This window comes from Coregonus clupeaformis, chromosome 8, assembly GCF_020615455.1.
Source record: "Coregonus clupeaformis isolate EN_2021a chromosome 8, ASM2061545v1, whole genome shotgun sequence".
Taxonomy (NCBI): Eukaryota; Metazoa; Chordata; class Actinopteri; order Salmoniformes; family Salmonidae; genus Coregonus; species Coregonus clupeaformis.
Window position 1 is genome coordinate 29,998,349 of NC_059199.1, and position 19,251 is coordinate 30,017,599.

Consider the following 19,251-nt stretch of genomic DNA (forward strand, 5'->3'; position numbering starts at 1 on the left):
GGTTAGTATAGAGGGGTGTATAAGGGTTAGTATATAGGGGTTAGTATAAAGGGGTGTATAAGGGTTAGTATATAGGGGTTAGTATAAAGGGGTGTATAGGGGTTAGTATATAGGGGTTAGTATAGAGGGGTGTATAAGGGTTAGTATATAGGGGTTAGTATAAAGGGGTGTATAGGGCTTAGTATATAGGGGTTAGTATAAAGGGGTGTATAGGGCTTAGTATATAGGGGTTAGTATATGGGGTTAGTATATACTGTAGGGGTTAGTATATATGGGTTAATAGGGGTTAGTATATAGGGGTGTATAGGGGATAGTATATAGGGGTTAGTATAAAGGGGTGTATAGGGGTTAGTATATAGGGGTTAGTATATGGGGTTAGTATATACTGTAGGGGTTAGTATATATGGGTTTATAGGGGTTAGTATATAGGGGTGTATAGGGGTTAGTATAAAAGTGTTAGTATATAGGAGTTAGTATATAGGGGTGTATAGCGGTTAGGGGTATATAGTCATCATGGTAACATACGTCAGTGATAAGGGAAATGGGGAGAGTGTCACGAACAGAAGAGGACCCAAGAGCGCAAGTTCAAATTCAGAGTTCTTTATTCAAGGTTACAGGCGGGAAGAGGAGTCCCAGGGGTGTCAGGGGTCTTTCAGGGTCCTCCTGTGGGTACCTGTGCTCCGGGGGTCACCAAATGTCCGGGGGTGTCCAGTCCAAGTGCTTAGTGTGTGTGTTCCCCAGTGATGGAGCGGCGTATCGGGCTGAGGGTGGTGAAACGTCTGGGCACGCTCATCTGGTGGTCGGAGACCTGGGGGAACACACACACAACAGCAATATGAATGGCAGGCAGAAGTACAGATCAGGGCTGGGCAAATATCGTGGTGAGAGACAGAAGGCAGAAACGAGTTACCGGAGGGGCTGAAGATCGGAGAGTAGTCGAGGTCCAGAAGGCAGGTTGGGATAGACGGGGCAGTAGAACAAGGAGGCAGTCAAGAAAGGATCGGTATCACAAACAGGAGTCAGAGCGCAGACAGGCAGGATACTGGTCCGGGTTTGAAGACGATCTGACAGGGCTTGGCTGAAAAACAGGGCTTGATATACTGGGAGAGGTAGTGGGGAAATGCAGTTCAGCTGGCAGAGTAATTAGAACAGAGTGAGGCAAGGTGAGGATGGTGAGTGGGAAATGCAGTGCAGCTGGCCAGGTAACAAGAGCAGAGCAGGGCAGGTGGAGCTAGTTAGGCTGAGTAGAGAGAGGAAGGTGAGCAGAGTGGAAGATAATTGAATGCAATTAATGTTGCTACCAGGGAGAGAGAGTGCTCATGACAGGACCCCCCTCCAAGGGACGGCCCCAGAAGTCCCAAGAACAACATCATGCCGGGAGGGTGGAGGGGAGCAGGCGGCGGGTCAGAACTCCTCCGAGCGGTCCGAGTGAATCTCCTCATCCTCAGAAGGAGCTGGAGGGTCACGGTCGGGGAGACAGGACAGGCACTGAGACAGGAGCAGGGCGGGCCGGACGGCTAGGAACCCTCTTGGACGGCCCCTACGGATTGCAGGCTGATCAGGATGTAGTCGGTGGAAGTCAGTGATAAGGGGTCCGGTCCACTATCCTCCTGGCCGGGATCCAGGTCCTCTCCTCTGGACCATATCCCTCCCAATCAACGAGGTACTGAGACCCCTACCCCTTCGCCTAGAGCGGAGCAGCCGCCGGACGGTGAAGACAGGACCGCCATCTACGAGGCGCGGAGGAGGTGGCGCCGGAGCTGCAGGGACCAGGGGACTTTCATGGACCGGCTTGACCTTGGAGACGTGGAAGGTGGGGTGGACCCGCATGGAAGCGGGCAACTGAAGTCGGACCGCCGTTGGACTGATGACTTTCTGCACAGGAAAAGGACCAATGAAGCGAGGGGCCAGCTTTCGTGATACAACCCGCAGCGGCAGATCCCGGGCAGACAGCCAGACCTTCTGACCAACCCGGTAAGTAGGTGCTGGGGTCCTCCGTCGGTTGGCACCGACGGCGTAGCTGGTTCCAGACTTCAGGAGCACAGTGCGAGCCTGGGCCCAAGTGCGGCGGCAGCGGCGGGCATACGCAAGAGCAGACGGACAGGTGGCATCCGCCTCCTGGCTGGCAAACAGTGGAGGTTGATACCCGTAGACACACTGAAAGGGGGAGAGCCCGGTGGAGGAACTGGTGAGTGAATTATGGGCATATTCCACCCAGAGCAGGTGTTGAGCCCAGGCCCGGGGATTTTGGGAAGCCACACACCTCAGTGCCTTCTCCAGCTCCTGGTTCATGCGTTCAGTCTGGCCGTTTGACTGCGGGTGGAATCCAGACGATAGGCTGGCGGTGGCCCCAAGGAGATGACAGAACTCCTTCCAAAAGGTTGCTGAGAATTGCGGGCCCCGGTCTGACACTATATCCTGGGGTAGGCCATGGATACGAAACACATGTTCCAGGACCACCTGGGAGGTCTCTTTAGCAGAGGGTAGTTTGGGAAGGGGGCACGAAGTGGGTCATCTTACTAAAGCGGTCAACAATGGTAAGGATGACTGTGTGTCCGTCAGAGGGCGGAAGGCCCGTAACAAAGTCCAGTGAAACGTGGGACCAGGGCCTCTTGGGTATGAGTAGGGGTTGCAGCAACCCAGCAGGAGGCTGGTTGGGAGTCTTGTTTCGGTTACAAGTGGGACAAGCTCGGATGAATTCTCGGACATCCCGTCTCATCCCCCGCCACCAGAACCGCTGGCGGACCAGATGAAGGGTGCGAGTGATGCCGGGATGACAGGCCAGACGGGATTCGTGCCCCCCACTGAATCACAGGTGACCTGAGATTTGCTGGAACAAACAGACGGTTGGGGGCGCTGGTGCTTGGACCTGGCTGGTCCCGAAGAGCCTCCATGACCTGCTTCTCGATCTCCCAGGTGAGGGCCGCTACGACCAAGTGGCTGGGAAGAATGGGAGCTGTCATGGCGGTGGTCTCGTCCTTCTGAAACATCCGGGAAAGAGCATCAGGTTTGATGTTGCGAGATCCCGGGCGGTAGGAGAGCGTGAAATTGAAGCGCGTAAAGAACAGAGACCACCGCTGTTGACGGGAGTTCAGCCTCCTGGCTGTTTGGATATACTCCAGGTTCTTGTGGTCTGTCCACACTACGAATGGTTCCTTTGACCCCTCTAACCAGTGCCGCCATTCTTCAAGGGCGAGCTTGACAGCCAACAGCTCGCGGTTCCCAATGTCGTAGTTGCATTCGGCAGGGGTTAGCCGACGGGAGTAGAAGGCACAGGGGTGCATCTTGCCATCCTCAGCTGCTCTTTGAGAAAGCACTGCACCCACTCCCACGTCCGAAGCATCTACCTCCACCACAAACTGCCTTGCTGCATCTGGCATCTGGAGGATGGGAGCAGAAGTGAAACATGTCTTGAGGATATTGAAGGCCTTATCAGCAGCTGATGTCCATTGGTACGGTTGTTTAGTGCTGGTTAGCGCCGTGAGGGGTGCAGCCACTGTGCTATAGTTTCTGATGAATCTCCTATAAAAGTTGGCAAAGCCCAGGAACTGTTGCAACTTCTTCCGAGACTCAGGAACTGGCCAGGAAGTGACAGCCGACACCTTCGTGAGATCCATCTGAATGCTGCCCTCGGTCACCACATACCCCAGGAATGAAACGGTCTTGGCATGGAACTCGCACTTCTCTGCCTTCACGAAAAGAGAGTTCTCCAGCAGGCGGCGCAGGACCAACCGGACGTGGTGCGTGTGTTCTGACAGAGTCTTTGAGAATATTAAAATATCGTCAAGGTACACAAATACGAACGTATTTAGCATGTCCCTGAGGATATCATTCACTAGGGCTTGAAAAACTGCTGGGGCATTGGTGAGGCCGAAGGGCATGACGAGATATTCATAGTGGCCGGTTGGTGTGTTGAACGCTGTCTTCCATTCGTCTCCCTCCCTCATCCGCACCAGATGGTAGGCATTGCGAAGGTCCAGCTTAGTGAATACAGTGGCTCCCTGCAGCAGTTCGAAGGCAGACGAAAGTAAGGGCAGTGGGTAGCGATTCTTAACCGTGATGTCGTTCAGACCCCGGTAATCTATGCATGGACGAAGAGAACCGTCCTTCTTGCCGACAAAGAAGAATCCCGCTCCTGCGAGGGAAGACGACGGTCTAATTATCCCGGAGGCAAGAGAGTCATTAATGTAGTCCTCCATGGCCTTTCTTTCCGGGGCTGACAGTGAATACAGACGACCCTTGGGAGGTGCTGTGCCAGGCAGGAGATCAATCGCGCAGTCATAGGGTCTGTGTGGGGGTAGAGATGTCGCCTTGGATTTGTTGAACACCTCTTTCAGGCTGTGGTAACAGGCCGGAACATTGGATATGTCGGAGGTAGCGCTAGATCCTTCCCGGTGAACGGGCAGGGTGGCCCCCCTTAAACAGGTCTGGTGACAACTCCTTCCCCACTCACGGACTGTTCCTGTCTCCCAGTCGATGTGGGGGTTGTGCTGACGGAGCCACGGGTATCCAAGAATGAGTGGTTGGCCAGGTGAGTGTAGGAGGTGAAACTGGATGGACTCCTGGTGGTTTCCTGACAGCAGGATTGTCACAGGGGCGGAGATATGAGTGACAGTGCCAAGATGATGCCCATCCAGGGCTCGTGCAGGAATGGGTTGTGTCAGTTGATGATGGTTCACGCCCAGTTGCTGTGCAAGCTCAGGGTCCATGATGTTTGCTTCGGCTCCGGAATCCACAAGGGCGGCCAATGTATGAGTCTTGTCAGAAAGCTGAAGGCGGAGATGAAGCAGGGTCTTTCGGATGGAGGGAGACTGAAGGCTTGTTGAGCTCACCCGGATCTCCCCTACACCTGGTGAGCTGCGGCTTTTGCCGGACAAGTAGCGACACGGTGATTCTCGCCACCACAGTAGAGGCAAAGGTTGGAGCTTAGACGGCGCCCGACGCTCCTCGGGAGTCAGAGAGGCACGGCCAATCTCCATGGCCTCAGGCTGATTGAGTTGGCTATGGGACTTGACAGGCAGGGGCTGGACAGAAGCGGTATCGACCCGAGTACGGATGGCAGGTTGACTGAGACGGCCCTTCTCCCTCCTCCGGGTCTGTATACGGCGGTCAATGCGAACGGCAAGGTCAATGGCGGCATCAAGCGTTGAGGGCGGGTCATGGGAAACAAGCTCGTCCCTTGATATAGTCCGCCAGGCTATGGAGGAAGGCTTGCACCAGTGCCTCTGGGTTAAACGAGCTTTGACTGGCCAGGGTACGAAAGTCAATGGAGAAGTCTGCCACTGTCCGATTGCCCTGACGGATGGTGAGCAGAGCTTGTGATGCTTCGGCTGTTGGCGAGCCTAGGTCAAAGACCTTTAACATCTCCTCCTCAAAGGCACTGAAGGAGGCACAGGCTGGGGTTTGCCGGTCGAATTCCGCCGTTCCCCACAACCGAGCTCGACCGGTGAGATGTGTGATGACATACCCCACCTTGGCTCCCTCTGTTGAGAAAGTCCTGGGCTGTAGTGCAAACTGGATTCGGCAGCTGCTCAAGAATGGTCTTACTTGCTTCTGGTTGCCATCAAAACGTTCCGGGTTCCCAATCCTTGGTTCAGGAGCGTGGGGATCTGGTGGCAGCACTGCCGGGCCTGCAGCATTGGGACCTCCAGCGGAGGGATGAAGGAGTATCGGTGGTACAGGAACAAAAGGACCAGGGGGGGGTGCAGGTGGAGTAGCCGGGCTTGAGAGTAATTGCAGGGCTTGGGCTAGCTGTTGTTGCTGCAGTTGGAACTGTTGTTGCTGCTGGTTGAATAGCTGGAGAAGGGAAGCGATGTCGCCAGCCATCCGATTTATGTCTCCCTCAGAGCGTTCCAGTCGCTGTAGGGCAGTCCTCTCTGGCTCTTCCTCCATCGTGGTCAGGGAGTGCGCTGGGTCCATGATGGTCAGATCGTTCTGTCACGAACAGAAGAGGACCCAAGAGCGCAAGTTCAAATTCAGAGTTCTTTATTCAAGGTTACAGGCGGGAAGAGGAGTCCCAGGGGTGTCAGGGGTCTTTCAGGGTCCTCCTGTGGGTACCTGTGCTCCGGGGGGTCACCAAATGTCCGGGGGTGTCCAGTCCAAGTGCTTAGTGTGTGTGTTCCCCAGTGATGGAGCGGCGTATCGGGCTGAGGGTGGTGAAACGTCTGGGCACGCTCATCTGGTGGTCGGAGACCTGGGGGAACACACACACACAACAGCAATATGAATGGCAGGCAGAAGTACAGATCAGGGCTGGGCAAATATCGTGGTGAGAGACAGAAGGCAGAAACGAGTTACCGGAGGGGCTGAAGATCGGAGAGTAGTCGAGGTCCAGAAGGCAGGTTGGGATAGACGGGGCAGTAGAACAAGGAGGCAGTCAAGAAAGGATCGGTATCACAAACAGGAGTCAGAGCGCAGACAGGCAGGATACTGGTCCGGGTTTGAAGACGATCTGACAGGGCTTGGCTGAAAAACAGGGCTTGATATACTGGGAGAGGTAGTGGGGAAATGCAGTTCAGCTGGCAGAGTAATTAGAACAGAGTGAGGCAAGGTGAGGATGGTGAGTGGGAAATGCAGTGCAGCTGGCCAGGTAACAAGAGCAGAGCAGGGCAGGTGGAGCTAGTTAGGCTGAGTAGAGAGAGGAAGGTGAGCAGAGTGGAAGATAATTGAATGCAATTAATGTTGCTACCAGGGAGAGAGAGTGCTCATGACAGAGAGTTATTATTAGAGGTATGCGACACCATTCTTCCACGAGACATTCCATCATTTGGTGTTTTGTGGATGATGGTCTCAGGCGCCGCTCCAGAATCTCCCATAAGTGTTCAATTGGGTTGAGATCTGGTGACTGAGACGGCCATGGCATATGGTTTACATCGTTTTCATGCACATCAAACCATTCAGTGACCACTCGTGCCCTGTGGATGGGGGCATTGTCATTCTGGAAGAGACCACTTCCATCAGGAAAGAAATGATTCACCATAGGTTGAAGGTGATCACTCAGAATGTGTTTATTGGCGTTTACCTTGTCCTCTAAGGGGTTGAGTGGATCTAAACCATGCCAGGAAAATGGACGCCCACACCATAACAGAGCCGCCAGAACCCTCATTTACTCAAGTGTTTCCTTTATTTTGGCAGTTACCTGTGTGTAAAAATGAGTGACTTCAGTGACAAGAAATGTACATTTGAAATTTTGCAACATGGCCGCAAGAATGATGTGTCAGACATAACGTAGTAGGTAGCTAAATATAATGTTTGTGGTTCAGTTGGTCTGGTATGTCTTTCAGAATGTGTGGCTCAGTGTGTGTGTGTGTGTGTGTGTGTGTGGTATGTGGTTTGGTGTAGGGTGGGGTGGGGTAGGGAGTGGTCAATGAGTGTGTGATACGGGGTGTTGGTCTGTGTGCTTCAATTTCAGTTAAACTCTTAAAATGACGTGTCTAGACATGCAAGGCTGCTGACAAATGCACACACACACGTAGTCACTCGCACACACACAGTCACACACACACACAGTCACACACAGCGCTCAATATAGCAGACAATACACAACCTCAGGCAGAGCACCAAGGGCAAGTCCAGTGTTTTTTTTTTTATCCCACTGAACTGAAAAGGAGTAATCATATTGCAGTGTTGTCATGGATACTTTGTCTCTCGATAGAATTAGTGCAGTTAAGCTTAGAGCTCTCTCTGCTTCTTGGATCGTGCTTCCCTCCGCTTTTCTATCAGTTATTCTCTATGGGGGCAAATCCTAACTCCCACTTCAAATCTTCACTTAGTCCCATTGAAGTCAAAGGGAGATTATGTGAAAATGTAAATTCAATGGAAGTTAGGATTCACTACTATGCTTTCACTCCTAACTTTCTTTTAGAATCTAAAAACCCATAGACACCAGTTACGTAACAGTAGTATTTTCAATGTAACACTCTCTCATTGAACAGACCCCAGTTCAAAGCTAGCCCATCTAGACCAGTAGTCTCAACTTGTGTGTATGAAATAACATGCTCCCCTATGACCCTTCTGCATGTCATGAGATTATCGGAGGAGGATTTGCAAGTTTAACACTTCAAACACTTCTGAGAAGAAACCCCTAATTCCTGTAAACACAACTCATTCACCCTTCCTCATGTACAGTATCTCACCTGACCAACATCAAATCAAATCTAATTTTATTCATCACATGCTTCATAAACAACAGGTGCAGACTAACAGTGAAATGCTTATTTACGGGCCCTTCCCAACAATGCAGAGAGAGAGAAAATAGAGAAATAATAGAAAAGTAAAACACGTAATAATAAAAGTAATAATAAATACACCATGAGTAACGATAACTAGGCTATATACACGGGGTACCAGTACTGAGTTGATGTGCTGGGGTACGAGGTAATTGAGGTACATATAACTAGGAATAAAGTCACAGATAATAAACACTAGCAGCAGCATATGTGATGAGTCAGAAAAGTTAGTTGGGTAACTATTTAACTAACTATTTAGCAGTCTTATGGCTTGGGTCCAGACTTGGTGCATTGGTACCGCTTGCCATGCAGTAGCAGAGAGAACAGTCAATGACTTGGGTGGCTGGTGTCTTTGACAATTTTCAGGGCCTTCCTCTGACACCGCCTGGTATAGAGGTCCTTGATGGCAGGGAGCTCGGCCCCAGTGATGTACTGGGAGGTACACACTACCCTCTGTAGGGCCTTGCGGTTGGATGCCAACCGTAAAGCGCGGTTGCCATACCAAGCGGTGATGCAGCCAGTCAAAATGCTCTCTATGGTGCAGCTGTAGAACTTTTTGAGGATCTGATGGCCCCATGCCAAATCTTTTCAGCCTCCTGAGGGGGAAGAGGCGTTGTCGTGCCCTATTCAGGACCGTGTTGGTGTGTGTGAACCATGATAGATCCTTAGTGATGTGGACACTCAGGGGTCACTTGAAAATGTCAGGGGATCAATCTCCATGTGACTCAAAAATCGTAAGACGCTGCAATGTGTAAAACCCCATATACTGTAAGTACAGTATATGTTGTTCTTGATCAACTATGTTGTCATTGTGAAAGAGAATTTGTTCTCAATTATGTACTTGGCGGAATATCTGAATCAACTGAAGCATATTATATACTAAGCAAGACCTATGTTCCTTTTCCAATAAGACACTATATATTAGTATTCCCTTTGACTGTATGACTGTGAACCAGTGTGGTTTCCAAAATGGTGGGTCAATTCCCAATGGGGCTGAGAGGGTCATGACTAAAGACTGGGCTCAGACAGGAAATATTTTGTTTTTCTTAAGGGCCACAAGAGAATTCAAATGGTGGGGAATTCAGTATGGTCACACCATCATGGCACAAAGGCAATTTGGGAACCACTGCAGTTAACCCTCACTGCAGTTAACCCCCAACTATTCATAATATTTTCCTTCCGAATCTGCCTTTTCTTCCCACAGTATGGACCAATGTGGAGCCACGGTCAGTGCCAGTGTTTCCTTGGCATTCATTGGTCCCTTTCCTGGAGCCCAGCCAATCGAGTGCGGCTGCCCAGCCCGCTGATGGCCAACAGCTTGTCAATCAGAGCAAAGGTGAGGATTTGTTCAACACTTATGTGTTGAAATAAATAGGCCTATTCTAATCAGGTTTCATACACAATTCATATGTGTTGTACTTACTTCTATTGTAAAGATATTTATGGAGAAAATTGTACAGTATACAGTATTGCATCTTTCACTATTTACTGCATCACTTCATAAATAAATAACTGTTAAATAACTGAACTAAAATAAATAACTCTCAGTACAAATAAAAAACACTTTTATGTTGGTGACATTCAACCTGCTTGTTTTTGCAATTACATTGAGATTTAATTACATGGATTACATTGAGTTTATTATAATAATAATAATAATATGCCATTTAGCAGACGCTTTTATCCACGTATGTCCAATAATCATAATTTCTCTATGAAACCATGTTAGCTACTTAATGTAAGGGATAATCAACAAGGGGTTATGCGTTGTCTGGAAATAATGCACGGCGCGGAAGGTGGGTGCCACGACACGGAGCAGAGAGATGAAAACCAACCAGTTATAGATGAGGCATAAAAACCAATCAGCATCCACCAACTAACTCCCCTCTCTCTTGGTCAGAGCCTCGTTGTGGGGTGGCCCTAGTGAGTGACGGACGGGTGGGCCCACCAGACGCAGGACGTGGGTCTCCATCCCGCCCACCACCCTCCTCCAATGACAACAACCCCCCAGCTGAAAGAGCAGAAAGAGGCGGAGCCGACAGTGAGACGGAGAGCGATGCAGATGACCCGTACGTTTTTTATAGGTTGTTTAATGGTCGTTCGGAAGTGTGTCATCTGTTGTATTGCAGGTGACACACTACAAGTGTGATGTAAAAGGAAATAATGTTGTCTGTAATCTTTGAAAGCCCCCCTAGGGATTTCTAGAACAGTCCTTCACAAAGGCTTGCATTGCAGCAGGAACCAGGAAGGACCGGTTCTCTTTCAATTGCCCTAGCTTCATTGATTGTTGAATCAATTTAATTTGATGGAGAGACATACATAGAGAAAATGTCATAGCTGTGTTTGTATACAGTAGAATCTACCACTTTAAACCCCAAAATGGGCTTGGAAATTAAGTGATGAAGAAGGATAAAGCTTTTTGCCCCCCTCAACATTTCTTTATCCAGGTATGTTACTAAAGGCATATTCTCTTGAAGAAATAGCTATTAGCACATAATTGAAGAAGATGGGAAAATCTGCCCTTTTTGCTGGGTCTCCTACACATTCACACATGATTATGTTTTTCTGATTGGCAGGCCATATTCACATTACGTTTCTGATTGGCAGGCCATATTCACATTGACTTTCTTATTGGCAGGCTATATTCACATTGAGTTTCTGATTGGCAGGTTCTTTCCGGATGTAGTCAATGATCCTGCCCTGTCTACAGGCCCCCTTATCAAGAGGCGCACTCAGTCCCTCAGCGCTCTTCCAAAAGATGGAGACAGAAAGGTGAGCTCTCTGCTTGACTGTTTCTGGTTTTTATTTTCTTATCTGTGTCTCTCAGTCCAATATCTCCCACTCACATACAGTATGTGTCCCTCTCTCTGTGTGCCATTAGCTCAAACTAGAAATTGGCATTATCTACAGATGGAGGATCAGATTACATGACCCCCAATCTCAATTTTACCATTAGGGGGATAAAAAATATCTGACCCTGTATCAGTGGTTAGGGTCAAATTCAACCTACTCCTTGTGGCTCATCCCTTCCATGCACCCTCTTACTCCATTTCTCTCTCTCTCTCTCTCTCTCTCTCTCTCTCTCTCTCTCTCTCTCTCTCTCTCTCTCTCTCTCTCTCTCTCTCTCTCTCTCTCTCTCTCTCTCTCTCTCTCTCTCTCTCTCTCTCTCTTAGAGGGAAAAGGACCACATTCGGCGGCCAATGAACGCGTTCATGATCTTCAGCAAGCGTCACCGGACGCTGGTGCACCAGAGGCACCCCAACCAGGACAACCGCACGGTCAGCAAGATCCTGGGCGAGTGGTGGTACGCCCTGGGGCCCAAAGAGAAGCAGAAGTACCACGACCTCGCCTTCCAGGTACAGTGCCTTGCAAAAGTATTCATCCCCCTTGGCGTTATTCCTTTTTTGTTGCATTACAACCTGTAATTTAAATTGATTTTTATTTGGATTTCATGGAATGGACATACACAAAATAGTCCAAATTGGTGAAGTGAAATGAAAAAAATAACTTGTCCACCTGTGTGCAATCTAAGTTTCACATGATCTGTCACATGATCTCAGTATATATACACCTGTTCTGAAAGGCCCCAGAGTCTGCAACACCCCTAAGCAAGGGGCACCACCAAGCAAGCGGCACCATGAAGACCAAGGAGCTCTCCAAACAGGTCAGGGACAAAGTTGTGGAGAAGTACAGATCAGGGTTGGGTTATAAAAAAATATCAGAAACTTTGAACATCCCACTGAGCACCATTAAATCCATTATTAAAAAATTGAAAGAATATGGCACCACAGCAAACCTGCCAAGAGAGGGCCACCCACCAAAACTCACGGACCAGGCAAGAGAGGCAACAAAGAGACCAAAGATAACCCTGAAGGAGCTGCAAAGCTCCACAGCGGAGATTGAAGTATCTGTCCATAGGACCACTTTAAGCCGTACACTCCACAGAGCTGGGCTTTACGGAAGAGTGGCCAGAAAAAAGCCATTGCTTAAAGAAAAAAATAAGCAAACACGTTTGGTGTTCGCCAAAAGGCATGTGGGAGACTCCCCAAACATATGGAAGAAGGTACTCTGGTCAGATGAGACTAAAATTGAGCTTTTTGGCCATTAAGGAAAACGCTATGTCTGGCGCAAACCCAACACCTCTCATCCCCCCGAGAACACCATCCCCACAGTGAAGCATGGTGGTGGCAGCGTCATGCTGTGGGGATGTTTTTCATCGGCAGGGACTGGGAAACTGGTCAGGATTGAAGGAATTATGGATGGCGCTAAATACAGGGAAATTCTTGAGGGAAACCTGTTTCAGTCTTCCCGAGATTTGAGACTGGGACGGAGGTTCACCTTCCAGCAGGACAATGACCCTAAGCATACTGCTAAAGCAACACTCAAGTGGTTTAAGGGGAAACATTTAAATGTCTTGGAATGGCCTAGTCAAAGGCCAGACCTAAATCCAATTGAGAATATGTGGTATGACTTAAAGATTGCTGTACACCAGCGGAACCCATCCAACTTGAAGGAGCTGGAGCAGTTTTGCCTTGAAGAATGGGCAAAAATCCCAGTGGCTAGATGTGCCAAGCTTATAGAGACATACCCCAAGAGACTTGCAGCTGTAATTGCTGCAAAAGGTGGCTCTACAAAGTATTGACTTTGGGAGGGTGAATAGTTATGCACGCTCAATTTTTCAGTTTTTTTGTCTTATTTCTTGTTTGTCTCACAATAAAAAATAAAAAAAATCTTCAAAGTGGTAGGCATGTTGTGTAAATCAAATGATACAAACCCCCAAAAAATCAATTTTAATTCCAGGTTGTAAGGCAACAAAATAGGAAAAATGCAGAGGGGGGTGAATACTTTTGCAAGCCACTGTACATACCAATTATGTATATAAACCCTGGATGACTGACGGGGCGCTGTATTGAAGCCACCGCGCGGTCGTCTTGGTACTCCTCCAGTGTAAAAAAGATTTTGGAAGCTATAGAAATGTATTTATTAATGTCTATATTCATTTTTTGCAAGTTGATTATATTACAGACACCCTAATGCATACTTTTACATTATATTATGTTAGCTAAACATAAACATTTTAATTTAAAAAATATATAAAGAAACATTTTCCTTAAAGTATTTTTTTAAAGAGAGTTCTAATGTTACTGTCCCGACTACAACAACAAAAACACATAAATACATGCAATTTTGTTCTTTAAACATGTAATTGAAATACTGTATATTTCCATTAATTCCTATGGAGGACTGTTCTTACTGGGGAGTGCCAATATGGCCAACCGGTGTCTTCAAAGCCTCTCAATGGCCAATACATAGCATCAGCAATCCAGGGTTTATACACATCATTGGTACATACACCATACAGCACAAACAGATCTGGGACCAGGCTGTAATAATGATGTTAATATCAATAGATTGTATTGTTTATTGTGCCTTTCAATACACCCAAGGACTCTGAACCGGAGAATAGGATATTCTGTTTTCTTTCCGTCCTTCCTTCTATCCTTTTCATGTTATGACTCCTTGTGACTGACTCCATTTTCCCTCCCTCCCTCCCTCCCTCCCTCCCTCCCTCCCTCCCTCCCTCCCTCCATCCCATTCTCCCTCCTTCCCTCCCTCCCACCCTCTCCCCCAGGTGAAGGAGGCTCACTTCAGGGCCCACCCAGACTGGAAGTGGTGCAACAAGGACAGGAGGAAGTCTATCTCTGAGGGCCGAGGGACCCCAGGGGCCAAAGAGGCACGCGAGAGGAGCATGTCGGAGAGCACAGGTCAGAGTGTGTGTGTGTGTCTGTGTGTTTTTCACTATAGGTGTGTTTGCATTTGTGTGTGTTTATTTATCATCTTAAGGTCTTACACTTTACTTACAAGAAAACGTACATAGTAATGAGAGGACTGTAATGAAAAGTGTTTCGTACTTATTTGTATGTGTCTGTGCTCCACTCCTCTGAGGCTGCATGTGTGTGGGTGGGTTTGTTTTTCCCTGTGCTTGTACAAGCTATTTTTAATCTTCTTCGTTGTGTGTAATTGTATGATCGTGTGCTTGTATGAGTGCATTTACTATTTTGATATGTCTTGTATGCAATGTACTCTATTGGCCTGTTTCCCAGATACTTACAAGGCACTGCATCGCAGTGCTAGGTGTGCCACTAGAGATCCTGGTTCGAATCCAGACTCTGTCGTAGCCGGCCGCGACCGGGAGACCCATGGGGCGGCGCACAATTAGCCAGCGCCGTCCAGGGTAGGGGAGGGAATGGCCGGCAGGGATGTAGCTCAGTTGGTAGAGCGTGGCGTTTGCTACGCCAGGGTTGTGGGTTCGATTCCCACGGGGGTCCAGTATGAAAATGTATGCACTCACTTAACTGTAAGTCGCTCTGGATAAGAGCGTCTGCTAAATATGTAAAATTGACTAAATGGCAAGCTCAATTGAGAATCTCCATTGAAAGTACTTTTTAGTCCAGCAGTACGTTTAATGTGTGTCCAGGAAACCTGCCCTGTTTAATGTGTATGTGATTTTACTAAGACTCTTTCTCCCCCCTCCTCCTCCATAGAGCCTGAGTCAGTGTCTCAGGGCATGGAGGTGAAGGGTGCGGCAGGCCTGGGCTGGCCTGCGGGCTCTGAGCGTCATTTGGGGGCCTACAGTGGTCAGCTCCCTCGCCCCCGGGCCTTCTCCCAGAGTGCAGTGCACAGCCTGGAGAGGAGGGAGCGGGCCAGAGATCTGGAGAAGGTACAGGACTGATATAGTTAGTGGCATCCCTTTTTCTTCTGTTCTACCTGTTTTGTACACCATTTTCCACTGCTTATCCTTTTATTTTATTCTCTCTCTGTTTAGTAATAGTTCTACAGTAACAGACTGCATTACAGTATATCTCAAAGCACTTAGTATAGTACGAAGGAAACTCATGCACCTTCACTACCAATGTATAGCGCCCACACCCAGGTGATGCACGGCGGCCATTGGAACCGTGGAGCTAACTTCTAGCTCTGCATTTCTCTATCAGTTGTGTCGAGACGGGGCAGGCTCGTTCCACAGCCGCCCCCCTACTCTCTCCCTGGCACAATGTGGGGCCAGCGAGGACGGGACCAGCGACGAGGAGCGCATGGTTATCTGTGAGGAAGAGGGGGACGATGATGTCATGGGTGAGGTCACAGTCATATTTAGGGTGTGTTCGTAAATTCACTCTGGAGGGCCAGAGGGCACTCAGAGTGCGCTCTGGGCGTTCGTAAATTCAGAGCGTTTTACTCTCAGAGCGCACACTGGACGCTCTGTCCGAGGAGTAGGGTTGATATGAGTGTTCTGACCGGCAGTCAAGCACCCAAGCTAACTGGCTAAAGTTGGTTAGCTTGCTAGATACTTCCAGACACAAATGAGGGGAGACCTCCCTCTGACCATTTTACTAGCCCTAGCAGACCTGGTTAGGCTGTTTTCAGGTTATTTTTTATTTTTTTTAAATGTTTAGTCATTTAGCAGACGCTCTTATCCAGAGCGACTTACAGTTAGTGAGTGTATACATGTTTCATACTGGCCCCCCGTGGGAATCGAACACACAACCCTGGCGTTGCAAGCTGGTGCTGGCAACAATTTAATTACGTTTTTTTGCCGAAGTTTACTGACACCGGTCATATTCAACGGGTGTTGAGCGTTCGTAAATTCATCAGTTATTCTGCGCTCTGGCACACTCAGACGAGAGTGCTCTGATATCAGAGTAGATAGCCAGAGTGAATTTACGAACGAACTCACCCTTAGTGTGGCCTAATTAGGAAATAGAATGTAAAAAATAAAAGCAGGAAATGCATCACCTATACCTCTACTGCCATTCATTCCAATTAGACTGGTTTGGATTTCTCCCTGACCAAAATGGCTGCCATTATCATCCCATTCTGGAACTTTGAGGGTTAATGACATAGCTCCTCTAGTAATTTAATAGGATATCTATGGTGGCTACTCTGTATGTCCACTGTGGCATCCATAGAAATAGAATAGATTCCCTATTCAGTTTCTATGGTCTTAATACTGCTCCTGTTCAATGGCTCCTCAATGTCTTGCACATGTAGTCTGTAGATGTTTTACGACAGGCATTATCTTATAGATAACTCATTTCCCCCTAGCTGTGATATTGATTGTCTGTCTCATATTCGTCCGTTTTTAATGGCACATTCCCTATTGTTTCGTTACTGTCTTTACTGTCCTATCATGTCTGATTGTACCTATTTCGTCCTCTTTATTTCCAGATGACTCATGCCCTGAGGGATCCATAGACCTCAAGTGTAAAGAGAGAGTGACTGACAGTGACGAGGATGAGCCGGATGGACAGGTACCCTACCCGTTTAGCCATATAGCTTCTTTAACCTTTTTGGACTGTAGGTGCTATTAACATGGTACAATTTAGATTTCATGGGTAATGGAACTGCCAAATGAAGTGGCATTGTCCTACTGAATTTTAACAGATATCTAAAAGATAGATATTCGATTCCCACTGTTTCTTCTCGCCCATGCAAAAATGGTGTGAGTCTGATCCGTTTCATTCCCCCACCAGTTTAAATTCTACGTTGGTGCACTAAGAAACTTAATTCAGGAGGAACCTTAGTTAACGTTTCTCTTTGATCTCTCCCCCTCCAGCGAGCCTTCCAGCCAGTGGCCCGTTCCTCTCTCCCCTCCTCCACCAGCACCTCCCACTCCGACTCTTACTCCGACTCTACCAAGGGGAACACAGGGGGGAGCTCTGGAGAGAGCTCTGAGAGGAAGAGAAAACGAGGGATGGAGGGAGGAGAAGAGGGAAGTGGAGAATCCAAAAGAGGAAGGGGTGGAGGGGGGCAGGTTTCCTCTAATTCCATCCCTGGATCGGCGCCCAACACCTCGACCCCTGCTCTGGGTTATGGACTCACCCAGGTGCTCAGTGCAGTCCGGATGGCCCCCACCATGGTGACCAACATGGTATGCCCCATCACCAGCACGCCCATCCCCATCGCCAGCAAGCCAATGGCCCTCAGTGCCCTCCCTGGGGAGAAGAAAGCCACGCTTCTGATTGGAGGACCGGGAGCAGGAGGCGGGCCTTTCAAAGCAGGGGGTGGGTACTTGTCTTCGTCCTCTCCCAATCCCGTGAGTGTGGGGCCGGGGGGGCTGCAGGTCACCAGTCTAGTGCTGGGAGGAGCTTTCCCCAACCAGTCTATACAGCTCATAGCCCCGCCTCAGCCTCTCTTAAGCTCCACCCACAGCACCCTGCCACTCCCCCTCCCCCTGCTGCAGCCCCAGTTCCTTCCTGCCGCCTCTCTCACCCCCCCTGGCGCTGCCAAGCCTGGCCTCACCCAGGTGCAGTACATCCTGCCCACCCTGTCTTCTGTCAGCGCCAACCCCAAGAGCCCCTCCCCCCAGCTAACCCAGCAGCCAACCGGCGTCCGCACGCTGCCCTCCACTCCGCCCACACATGTCTCCCTGGCCAATGGAATACATTCGGGGTCAGGAGTGGGAATAAGATATGCCGCAGTGGGAGGGGTCAGCCCTGGAGAAAGAGGTGAGAGAGAGAAGTGATTGGGTGACAGGAATGGAAAAGGGGAGGACCTATGGAAAAGGTTAGGGTTGTTATATAAAAGGGGATATGTTTACGACAATCCAAAATTCATAGGTGTAAGTTTTATTTTTTGGGGGGAAATTAGTTGAATGCCCCTTCAAGTCCAGAATAATTGTAACCTTCTATTTAGTCTAGCACTTTAATGTTACCTGTCAGTGAGAGATTAATCACCTTATGGTTGTCATTAGTTCTCATGTCAACACAGTCTTACGTAAACCAACATCTCTCTCTCTCTCTCTCTCTCTCTCTCTCTCTCTCTCTCACACACACACCAGTCCAAGCCCAGTCTCCAGTCTTGCAGAGCAAGATGTTGGTTCCCATGGCAACAGTGAGAACCAGCTCTACTCCTCCTCAGCCCAGCTCCCTGGTGGCTCCTCCCCTTCCTATGCAAAATGGTGCTCTACCAGGAAACAAGGTAGCGATTATTACACACAAGCGTTACATACAACATAACAGCAACTTCTAGATCTCTTTCCGATAAAAGGCTTGAACATAGGTCAAATACATAGGCATACACTGTAATGATAATAGTATAGGTTTTAAAGAAACACGACCTAAAGTTATATTCACAAATGTGTTGTTACTGCGGGAATAATGACCCACAACTCATGCTCCAAGCAGCTGATGTATGGGGACCACTAGCCTCTTGGCTGACCTGTTTATGTGTGTGTTTTCCTGCACAGATTATCCAGATTGCCCCCATGCCGATGGTCCAGACAAATGTCCACTCTGCTGGAGCAGTGCATCCTGGGAGTCCCTTCCCTGTATCCATGGCAACAGCCACTGTGATGACTCCGGGCATCACACCCACTCAGACCGTGTTGCTGACCTCGCCTCCAACTAGGTACTCACTTTAACCTACAAGAAACGTCTGATTATACAGTATATACACTAAACAAAAATATAAACGCAACATGTAAAGTGTTGGTCCCATGTTTCATGAACTGAAATAAAAGATCCCCGAAATTTTCTGTATGCACAAAAAGCTTATTTATCTCACATTTTGTGCACAAATTTGTTTACATCCCTGTTAGTGAGCATTTCTCCTTTGCCAAGATAATCCATCCACCTGACAGGTGTGGCATATCAAGAAGCTGATTAAATGGCATGATCATTACACAGGTGCACCTTGTGCTGGGGACAATAAAAGGCCACTCTAAAATATGCAGTTTTGTCACACAACACAATGCCACAGATGTCTCAAGTTTTGAGGGAGTGTGCAATTGGCATGCTGACTGCAGGAATTTCCACCAGCTGTTGCCAGAGAATGTAATGTTCATTTCTCTACCATAAGCCGTTTTAGAGAATTTGGCAGTACGTCGAACCAGCCTCACAACCGCAGACCACGTGTATGGTGTCGTGAGGGCGAGCGGTTTGCTGATGTCAACATTGTGAACAGAGCGCCCCATGGTGGCGGTGGGGTTATGGTATGGGCAGGCATAAGCTATGGACAACAAACA

The 19,251-nt window shown here is 48.6% G+C and overlaps 1 protein-coding gene across 1 annotated transcript in view; it reads left to right on the top strand.

Moving 5' to 3' along the window:
• Positions 1 to 19,251, top strand: part of LOC121572496 (protein capicua homolog) — a 39,157-nt gene that overhangs the window by 7,354 nt on the left and 12,552 nt on the right. Inside the window, exons 3-13 of the mRNA XM_045221912.1 lie at positions 9,433 to 9,564; positions 10,129 to 10,297; positions 10,898 to 11,000; positions 11,402 to 11,584; positions 13,861 to 13,993; positions 14,774 to 14,949; positions 15,224 to 15,362; positions 16,455 to 16,537; positions 16,843 to 17,734; positions 18,067 to 18,206; positions 18,475 to 18,635. Coding sequence (XP_045077847.1) covers positions 9,433 to 9,564; positions 10,129 to 10,297; positions 10,898 to 11,000; positions 11,402 to 11,584; positions 13,861 to 13,993; positions 14,774 to 14,949; positions 15,224 to 15,362; positions 16,455 to 16,537; positions 16,843 to 17,734; positions 18,067 to 18,206; positions 18,475 to 18,635 — 2,311 coding nt within the window. The remainder of the gene's footprint in view (positions 1 to 9,432; positions 9,565 to 10,128; positions 10,298 to 10,897; positions 11,001 to 11,401; positions 11,585 to 13,860; positions 13,994 to 14,773; positions 14,950 to 15,223; positions 15,363 to 16,454; positions 16,538 to 16,842; positions 17,735 to 18,066; positions 18,207 to 18,474; positions 18,636 to 19,251) is intronic.